We start from the raw sequence: 9,795 nt of genomic DNA, 5'->3' as shown, positions 1-9,795 counted from the left end.
CAGTTGTAAATGTTTCTTTCATTGTACTTCTCTTGCTGCTGCTTTTTAACACCCCCTTTGGATTTTGTACATTATATAGGCTTGATTCCTACTTTCCTGAGAGCAGACAATAAATGCACTGAGTTGTCATGGAGCCCTGTGCTGGCAGAGCCCCCTTGGAGCTCCCCAGTGAGGCAAACAGGGCTATTTCACAAGCCTTTTTAATTGAAGCCATTAGGACATTGCAGGAAAAGCTGCCAGTATCTCAGCATGCTTGCATACCAATTCAAGCTGAGCTAAGTGTTGGGCAACCTGGGATCCCTCCCTACTCCTTACCACAGCGCCTGCCAAGGAAAGCCAAGTCCCACATCACTTAAGGAGAGGAATGTGGAGTCCCCAGGAGCAGGCTTGGCAGTGTGGGACCATGTAGGAGACCTACTTCTGAGGGCTGGAGCCGAGCCACAGATCAGCTTTATTTAGCATCCCACAGAGCTTTGCATGCATCCTGGCCACCTTTACACGTGTGGGGGTGACCCCAGCTTTGCAAAGCTTCATGTTTTCATTAAAAATTCCTTCTAAAATGAGAACCAAAGCACAGCATTTGATGCACCTCGAACCCCACTGCAGTTCCCTTCAATGAGCCACCACCACCTCTTGTGACTCTGAAGTGGCACCAATTTTGTTCAGCACACCTACGGGGCAGTCCCACCACCCTCCACCTGGTCACCTCTGAGGGAGCCTGACCCTGGGAGGGGATGGGGAGTAAATCTTGCTGGTTTCTCTGAGCCCCTCTATTGCTGCTTCCTCTGTCTCCACACAGAAGCTGAGGGGCACAGAGCTGCAGGTGCTGCCTGCCTGCCTCCTGCCTGGAATGACACTGTGGCTGTCCAGCACTTACTGTGCTCACCACAGAACCACAGAGAGGTTGAGGTGGGAAGGGACCTTTGGGGGTCACCTGGGCCATGCCCCTGCTCAAGCAGGGCCACCCACCTGCCCAACCTATCTGGTCGCATGGCTTCAAAAGCTTCACAGAGCAGCACTGGACACACTGCTCTGCTCTGGTGTGGGATGCAGGTGAGGTCCTCTGAACACCACTGCTGGTCAGAAAGGTCCTCTCACCTGGCAAGGCCCATGGACCACAGGAGCACAGGGATCATTTTCAAAGCCTCTGTGAGCCCAGCATAGCACAGCTGCAGCAAAGGTATCCATATGCAGCTTTCACTCTGCAACCCCACAGCAGCTGGCAAAGAGACTCTCCTCCAAAGAGCAGACTCAAGGATGCTCCAGGTGCTCTTCCCCTCACAAGCAGTGCAAGTGCAACAGCCTTCACACCAGCTGGAAAAAAGCTCTCAACCTCCACTCAACTCCCCTGATACCTCCTCACCGAAGGAGGTCACACAGACAGAGGAGAGGGGAGCAGGAGGCCCCACCTCCTGCCCAGGCAGGAGCACAGAAGGCAGCAGCAAACACTTTGCCCTTGCCTGTTCCCTACTGTGCTTCCCAGCAGCAGCACCCACGACAGCAGAGGAGAGCCCACCTGACCTTTGGGAAGCAGGTCTCCCAGACAAGATCCTGCAGGTGAGCTCCACCTTGGGCTCTCCCGGCAAGCTGCCAAGTGAGGGATCGAGACCACCTGGCCTCTGAGACTCACAGGGAAGCTGAGGGCCTGGCCAGGTCAAGGGTCCAGCTGCTTGATGTCCTCTCTGGCTCATGCTTGGTGCTAGGTGGGACGGTGGGAAGACACAACTCATCCCTTTCCACGAAAACACTATGGATCCATGTGCCTTTTACACAACTCGCTTTTAATTACACAGCATGAGGAAAGGCCTCTCCTCGTGCCAAGACTCCCTGGTACAGCCACCCAGGGAGCTGGCTGGCCCACCAAGTCCTCAGTAGGTTTAGTGGTTCCCCCTCACCCTTTTCCCTTGCTTGGAAGCTCCTCCTGGTCAGTCCACATTATCCCTGCAGCCCTCAGTGTCCTTGCTTTGCAGAGACCTACTTTCATACATCTCTGTTCTTCCCCTCCACGCCGTTTGCCTGCTCAGTCCCATGGGAGTCCCGCTTCGGCCTCCTGCAGCACCAGGCAGAGAGGAGGCAGGGCATGAGTCATCGGTTAATAACTGTTCTAACCTCAATATAAATAGAAAAATACAACCAAATAAAGAATTGACTAGCTAAGAGATCCAATCCGCCGGGATGCCTGCAACGTGCTAGTGCAGAGTTCAGAGGGAGTGCTTGGTCCAGTGCTTGCTACTGTAGACATCCAGAAGCCTGTCCCGGCAGCCCCGCAGCCACCCCATCTTCTGCAGCACCATGGCCGCGTGCAGCACGTCCCGGCCATGGCCAGCGTGCCCAAGGCTGCTGGCTCCTGGGAGCAGGCTCAGTGGGAATGGTTGATGAGTCTGATTTATTGCTGCTAAGTGGTAAAGCCGTTCTCTTCTGTGGCATGAGGATGTGCTCCGCTCTTACTTTTTGTGGAGGAATTTCATTTTGCTGCCTGAAGAGACAGAGAAAAGAAAATGGACTTCCCACAGCAACAGGCAAAACAAGTGTCATTTCCCACCACCTCTGTCCTGTGCAGTATGTACTGGCTCTGCTGCCACCCCTGGCTCCTTGTCCACAGCCAGCTGCTCTGCAAAGCTGGAAACAGGGGCCTTCAGAGCTCTGCCCATTCCCTGGGAGCAGTGCTGCAGGCTGGGACCTTGAAAGCTCTCAGGCACACCCTCCAGGGCCCATTTGTCCAGGGCAAACCAGCCCCTCAGGAACTGCTGCTCTTAAATGGCCAAGAACAGAGAAGAGGACCAGGAATGTGATCTTAACACCTGATGAAACTCAGCCACCGTGTCCAATGACTTCTAACCTCAGTCTGGAGCTCTTGGCTAGCTCCCCTTAGAGTGGAAAATAGATTCAATCTTAGAATACCCCTGGGCAGTTCCCACTGCTGATACCTAAGGGCAAACCTGAAGGCAATGAAAATTTTGTCAATCCCGCCATAAAGACTGCATCCACCATCCCCAAGTCACTGGCTGCTCCACTGCCTCCTCATATCCACCTGTCTCCTTTAGAAGACACAGATACAGCTCATGGCCCAATCTTTGGTTCTCCACCAGCCTCCAGACAGTGACTGACCAGAGCCAGAGCCAAAAGCGTGCCAGCACACAGATACATGGCCAGGCACTGGATGCCGCACATAGTCACTGGCCCTGTCACCCTTGGGCAGGTTCTGTGCTGCCCAACCTGAAGGCAACAAGAAGCCCGGCCCTTGGGAAGCCAAGGGTTTTGCTGGTTCCTTACCTAGGCCTTTCAGGAACCTATTGACTCCACTCTGCTCCCCACTGGGAAGTGTTTCCAGGTACTCCTGAGCCCGTACCTCAAACAGACCTGCAGAAAGACAGAAATCAACAGCTTTTATGCTGTCTCTCTCTAAATCCAAGTAAGAATGTCCACCTGAAAGTGTACTGTCTCAGCTTACCCACATATTATTGCACAGAAGAGAGAACAACTCACCCCACCTCCTCCATCAGCTGAGGCCAGATTTGGCACAGAAGCTTTGTTCTATCTCCTCCCTCCCCACTGCAAGGGTGACTCAGCTGCTTTACCTCACTCAGGGTACAGAATGTACCTCCCTTCATTCTGCTATGAAGGCAGCTAAGCCCAGGGAGTGACATCATCTGGGGAATCATCATGCATAATTTATCTCTTTTACTCAGCCACCTATTCAAGCATCCCCTGCTTACTAATGCTCATCAGGAAGCTGCTAAGCCAGCACCAGTAGCAGCAGGGATAAGAAATCTCAGCTGCTAGTAGAGCCCTTGGGACTGCAGGATAATAGGAGTGAAACTGAAGTCGCAGCTCTGGGAAGCATATGAGCATCCAAGCTTCCTACTAGACAAAAGAACCATGACCAATCCAGCCCATTTTTCCTCTAGACACAAGAAGAGGACACGAGGGACTATGAGAATAAATGTCATTGCAGCAGTGGAATTCAGCGTGGAATGGAAGAGGCACACGTGGAGGATACTGCAAGGGTGAAAGATGCCTGCAATCCCAACCCCATCAAGAAACCAGCAGATTCCCTTCTGGTGTTCCTGCACAGACACTGCAGCCTCCAGCCACGGAACTGGGGATGGAGGTGGTGGCTGGGGAGCATCTCCCTGCTCCTGTAGGAGCAACAGCAGCTTCCAGCACAGCAGAGCCCAGTTGGAGCCCCTCACCTCTGACCCCCTGCTTCCGCAGCTCCCGCTCCTGAATGAAGCCCCCAAACATCTGTGTCTCCATGAAGACCTCCAGGAAGCGGCGGAGGCTCTTGGAAGAGACGGATTTGCGGAAAGCCTCACGCTGCAGGGTCCGCTCCTCTCGCTCCGTGGGGGTCAGGAAGAGGGAATAGTGGCCCACAATCTCCACAAAGAAACGGACAAAGGCCTCGGACACCACCTCGTTCAAAGGGCTGGTTTCTAAGGAAAAAATAAAGAGGCAGTAGTCAGGACAGTGCTGAAAGAATGTGCTAGGAGAATCTCTGGGTAAAAATTCCCTGGCTTTTTTCAGATCCAGCCTGAGAAGAAAAGGCTGCTTAAGAGAGAGAGCATCCTAGGAAGTGCTTGTCATGGAAGTAGACCAAATTGGTACTACTTTGAAAGACACTAAGCTTTTTTATTTTGGTGCTCACTTTTCTCTGGTGGGATGTGGGAGAGAATCAGAAGAGTAAAAGTGAGAAAACTTATGGGCTAAGATAAAGAGAGTTTAATGGATGAATCTAAAACTGTGCACGCAAGCAAAGCAAAATAATTGATTTATTCAGTAGCTCCCATGGTCAGGCAGGTGTTCAGCCCTTCCCAGGAAAGTCGGGCTCCAGTATGCATACCTTGGGAAGACAAAATGCCCTATTTTCAAATGTCTCCCCACTTCCTTCTCCTTCCTGCAGCTTTATACGCTGAGCATGACTCCATGTGGAACAACCCTTTGGTTATTTGGGATCAGCTGGCTCTGTCCCCTCCCCACTCCTTGTGCACCCTCAGCCCACTCACTGGTGGGGTGGGATGAGAGGCAGAAAGGTGTTGGCTCGGTATGAGCTCTGCTCAGCAACAGCTAAAACATCCCTGTATTATCAACACCATTTCCAGCACAAGTCCAAAACACAGCCCCATACCAGCTATGGAGAAAATTAACTCTGTCCTAGCCAAAACCAGCACATTCTCCAGGCTCCTCTGCACCAAGGAGATGTCCATACTGTCCCTAAAGAGAGCTGTCCCAGCCCAGTCACCATAAGCCACGTGGCATTGCCGAGTCTGCAGCTCTGCAGGTGGCTGTCCCCTGGAGTAGCCTGCATCACTCATGGCCAGCAGCAGAGTGGAATGAATGAAACCCCTCTGAAAAGGAGTACAGGGGCTCACTGGAATTGCAAGGGAAGCATGGCCAGAGCTGGGAAGAGATAAGTACTGTTGTTCTTCACACAGAGAACTGTCCCCTCTGCACTGGAATACTTCATATAGCTTAAACAAAATCATGATCTACCTCCAATACCTGTGGTGTTAAATTCAGCACAAGCCTAGCTCTCCTCTAAGAAGTGACAGATAAGAAAGGGGCAGGAAAAGACATGGTTTTAAGCTGAAAGGCACTGTGCTTTACCCTGCTTGCCATTGACAGGGCCCTCCTCCTTGTCGCTTGCCAGCTCATTCCTCTGCTCCAAAATGTGCTCTAGGGCGGCCTGCAGCTTGCGGGGCAGGATGGAGTCCTCATCTTCCATCTGTAAGAAAGAGCCACCTCCTCAGGGACTGGGGCTAGGACAAAAACCTCTCCACCCTGTCTCCAGCACAGCAGGGGGAGCACTAGAAATGAACCATGAGGAGAGGGAGAAGGCGTAATTGTAATATGTTTGGCACATTCCCAGCACCACCCAGCGCAGTACTATCAAGAAGAACAAGAGGAAGGAGAAAGGGGGTGTCTTTTCCTAAATATTCCCCTATCCTGGAAGAATTTTACATGTCTGACCCGAGAGGCTACTGGACAGGGCTCACCAGTGGCCTCACCATCTGCCCACGAGCACTGGCCCTGCCACAAAGAGGTGTGTGAACAATGCTGGCACGTGGCCAGGTGAGCAGAGCCTCTGCTCAAGCACCAAACCTCTTACACAGGCATAAGGAATTCCCAGGGAGCATCGGAGCCAAGGAACTGCCGGTGACTGTGCAGAGCTGCTACCAGCCCTGGCTGATTCAGCTGAAGCCTTCAGAAGAGAGGTGCAAGGTAAAGCATTACCCCAGAGCTAAGGCAGCTGGCAAGCGAGGATGGTGGGAGGGCTTGGCCTTCGCCCACACGCTGCTCCCTGCAGCAGGAGGAGCACTCATCCCATCTGAGTCACGGGGCTGAGCCCCGGCAGAGACCCACGCTGCCAGCACTGCTCAGCGGCTGCCAAAGAGCTCTGGGAAAAAAGAGCCTCCTGGGCCAGGAGTATGCTTGCTCATTTATCCTCTTCCCTTCCTCCTCCCCTTCCCACTCCTCCTCTCCACAATAAAGGGAAGTGAAAATCAGCAGGCAGTTTTGCCTGCAGGACAACACACAGGCTCCCATGTACCACCTTCCTGCCTCTGACCCATCCAGTGCAAGGACTGCAGTGAGGAACCACAAGCTCCTGAGGCAGTAAGGATTTCAAAAAACCATCAAGCCTGCCTTGCCACCCAGGGCAGAGTATGTGATGGGAGCTGGACTGACAGACACAGTCTAGAAGGACCCACACTGCTCCCCAGCAGACAGTGCTGAGCCAAAGCTTTCCAGCTCTGTCCTCTGCCTTACAGGATGACACTTACGGACCCATAGTGTCCAAGTGCCACCATTTTCCCCCCTAAAAAAAAAGGGGAAGGAGGCAATTCCCAATGATTTAGTCCTCAACAGCTGTGGTTTGGAATACTGATGTTACATATATATACAGCAACCCCTATAATGCTGCCGACTGCAAGTCTGCCTTGATTTTTGAGTGGGGAGAAAGTGATCCACCAGCCAGGCAGGTCAGCAACACAGATGGAGCTAAGTTATGGAGGAAAAAGGGAAGAAAAGGATGTGAATTAGCTCTGCTCACCTGTCTCAGAAACCGATTATTTACAAGGTCAACGACGAGGACCTAAGAACGAAAGAGCAAGAATCAAAAGGGAAAGTAATTATTTCCACCATCAGAGTTTATCTCAATCTGTAACTGCTCTGGAGGAAACACTTGTCTGCTCCTCCTACCGTCCACTGCAGCTGGAGGAGGCACCTAGCATGACTCAGGAGCACAGCCCGTGCTGTGGCTTTCAGGGGATGCCACTGCAAACCACAGCTCAGCTTGGACAGCAGGAGGCTGTGCTCCAGGCCTGGCCCACTGCTCCTCACCACCCAGCAGGGTCAGAGATTCCTCCTTTCTCCCTGTGTGCTGCACCGCTCTCTCAGGGCAGGCAGGGAGGGAAATCCCTCCCTCAGCACGTTCAGCCTTGCTGTGCTCACCCTTGTACCTCAGGAATCCAATTCTTAATTATTTATTGCTATCATGAGGCACCTGTGTTAACCCGAGGGGCAGCTGTCCTGGCCAGGCTGTAGCAATCTCACTTAGGACTGACAGGATTTGCATGACAGCACCATGCAGAAACCAGTACAAACTGAAATAAAACCTCCTCCTACCCACAGCAGCCCCACAGTGGGAGATTCCAGCCCTGTGCTTCCCAAGCTATGGCCAAGGCAGAGCACAGACCTTTGTCTGCCTAGGGGAACGTCCACCTCTGCCCTTACCCTACACTCACGGCAGCCAGAGGTGAGACCTCTGCTCCCTGGCGCTGCCAGCTGCCAGAAAACAGCTCAGCCCACGGGGAACAACCTGGAGTACAGCACGGTGTGGGTGCAGGACTCACCTCCTCCACGGGCAGCTCCTTCAGGCGGGGCAGGGAGCTGGAGAGCAGGCCGATGAGGAAGGGGGTGGGCGAGCACACAATGTCGATCATGGACGGCGGCAGCACGGGGATGTAGGTGTGCTGCCAGGTGAAGGGGTACAGGAGGGCCACCGTGGCGTGGCAACACTTGGAGAGAGTGCTGGAAGACAAAACACAACCAAGGGCAATGGCTGGTCAGTCAGGGAATGAGGGGTGCTTCCTAGAAATCAACTGTTCCCAACAGATCTCGCTAATTACTGGGGGCTTTCCAATATTTCTGACCCCATTTTTCAGCTTCAGAAGCAATGACTTCTGAAAGATGACCCCAGCCCACGCTCCTGTGACAAGAGATGGGTTGCAATGAATCAGAGATCTGCTGCTGCAGTGTCCTGAATGAAAATATCAGACAAACATTGCATCTTCTATGCCACTGCCTCTCCTAAAAGAAATGAGTTCATTCTCCCACAGCTGTCTGGCAGGAGTCAGACAGGACAGCCAGTTAGCCATGGCAGAGCTTGCCACAGGGCACCAGTTATTAATCTCTTCTGGGTCTGGATGCATTTTTATGTGTCAAGAGAGAGGGAAGGCTAGCTGCTATAAATCCTGTATATATTACATCATTTGGTTTTACCAGCATCCAGGAAAGGAGAGGAGGGAGAGGAAGGAGCCTGGTGCAGCATGGAGAAGTCACATGGATAAAGAAGGATGCCCAGCTGGCTCACATTAGACTCCATGGGAGAATTTACATTCAGCAAGCTGGGTTTACTGCTGACTTGAGAGGGAAGGGGTTTGATGGGTGTGGACTTGAGCTTGCTCTGAAAAGTGAAGCCTGCTTTCCCTCCCCACTCCAGTTAAGTTTGGGGGATATGCAACCCTGTGCTGTGTCACTAGAGCATGCTGAGCAGAGCAGTGTGGCTGGGGGACAGCTGGCTGGCTTCCATCACGTAAGCTCAGGTTAGAAGAACAAAATTGTAGTTGCTGGGACATCAATGTGACAGTATGAAGTAATCAGGCAACAAACATTGTTAAACACATGACACTCTTTGGAGATGAGGAGATCCCAGGGGAGAAGCTGGAATCTGCTTAACCTGAAAATTTTATCTGAGACTGAGACAGGTAGGGAACTGTAGGACAGGTAGGGAATGATGTGTGTTCTGAGAAAGTCTCTTCACAAAATGGGGACAGCTTCCTTTCCCTTCACTCCCAGAGGACTGTCTTTTCTAAAGGCATACTTTGTAAAAAGAGAGGAAGACCCTTCAAAGGCTCTGTTACAGACTGGTAGCTTTAAATGGGAAAAAACCTTCAGTTCCACATTGTTGTTTGGGAAGGTGTGAGTGTATCCCCCTCCCTGCATTGACTCCTCCAGGCTGCCTCTCTGTGCTGCTCTCCAGCTGTGCCTGCCATCATCAGCTAGCCCATACCTTGCTGCGTCTATCACAAATGCAAGGTAGATAATGAATCCAAGAGAAGCAAAATTAAAATAATGATAAACACTGAGCTAGCAAGAAACAGAAACATTAAAAAAAAAAAAACACACAGAAAAAATGTGGGAATAATATCAAAGTAGATTATTTTTGTTGTATCTTTCTTACAAGCTAATCTTGAAAGGAACTGCAACAAAAGTTAATGTGTCATCTTAGCAGTGCACTCCAAGCTAATGAAATCCTTTAAAACCCATCCCCTTCAAAGCTGTGCTACTCATACATTCCAGGTCATGTTAGCAGATACAAAAGCAAGGGTTTCTCTTCCTCTCCATTACTGCAGAGCGTATTTTCCACTCCTCAATTTCTGACTGATAATAGACCTGGTAATAGCAGCAGCAGCATAGTGAAAGCTGAAGAAACTGCACCTTTCATCACTTGTGCACAGATGTGGGGCATTATCACCACCCACTGTTCCTCTTCTTTGAGCAGAGGGTGAATGTGGA

The 9,795-nt window shown here is 51.6% G+C and overlaps 1 protein-coding gene across 2 annotated transcripts in view; it reads right to left on the bottom strand.

The window, feature by feature from the left end:
- Positions 1–1,760: 1,760 nt before the first annotated feature.
- The window catches only part of DENND2A (DENN domain containing 2A), a 57,131-nt gene continuing 49,096 nt past the window's right edge, over positions 1,761–9,795 (bottom strand). The window contains exons 15-20 of one of the 2 annotated variants that reach the window (XM_002197600.6): positions 7,851–8,028; positions 7,049–7,090; positions 5,605–5,722; positions 4,194–4,433; positions 3,274–3,360; positions 1,761–2,476 (exon numbers count right to left, since the gene is read on the bottom strand). In XM_002197600.6, the coding sequence (XP_002197636.5) occupies positions 2,445–2,476; positions 3,274–3,360; positions 4,194–4,433; positions 5,605–5,722; positions 7,049–7,090; positions 7,851–8,028 (697 nt within the window). In that variant the 3' untranslated portion in view covers positions 1,761–2,444. Of the gene's footprint in view, positions 2,477–3,273; positions 3,361–4,193; positions 4,434–5,604; positions 5,723–7,048; positions 7,091–7,850; positions 8,029–9,795 lie in introns of those variants that run through there. The other variant, XM_012569231.5, reaches the window with a different exon arrangement.

This window comes from Taeniopygia guttata, chromosome 1A, assembly GCF_048771995.1.
Source record: "Taeniopygia guttata chromosome 1A, bTaeGut7.mat, whole genome shotgun sequence".
Taxonomy (NCBI): Eukaryota; Metazoa; Chordata; class Aves; order Passeriformes; family Estrildidae; genus Taeniopygia; species Taeniopygia guttata.
Note: the sequence above shows the minus strand (reverse complement) of the source record. Positions and strands in the feature narration are given on the sequence as shown.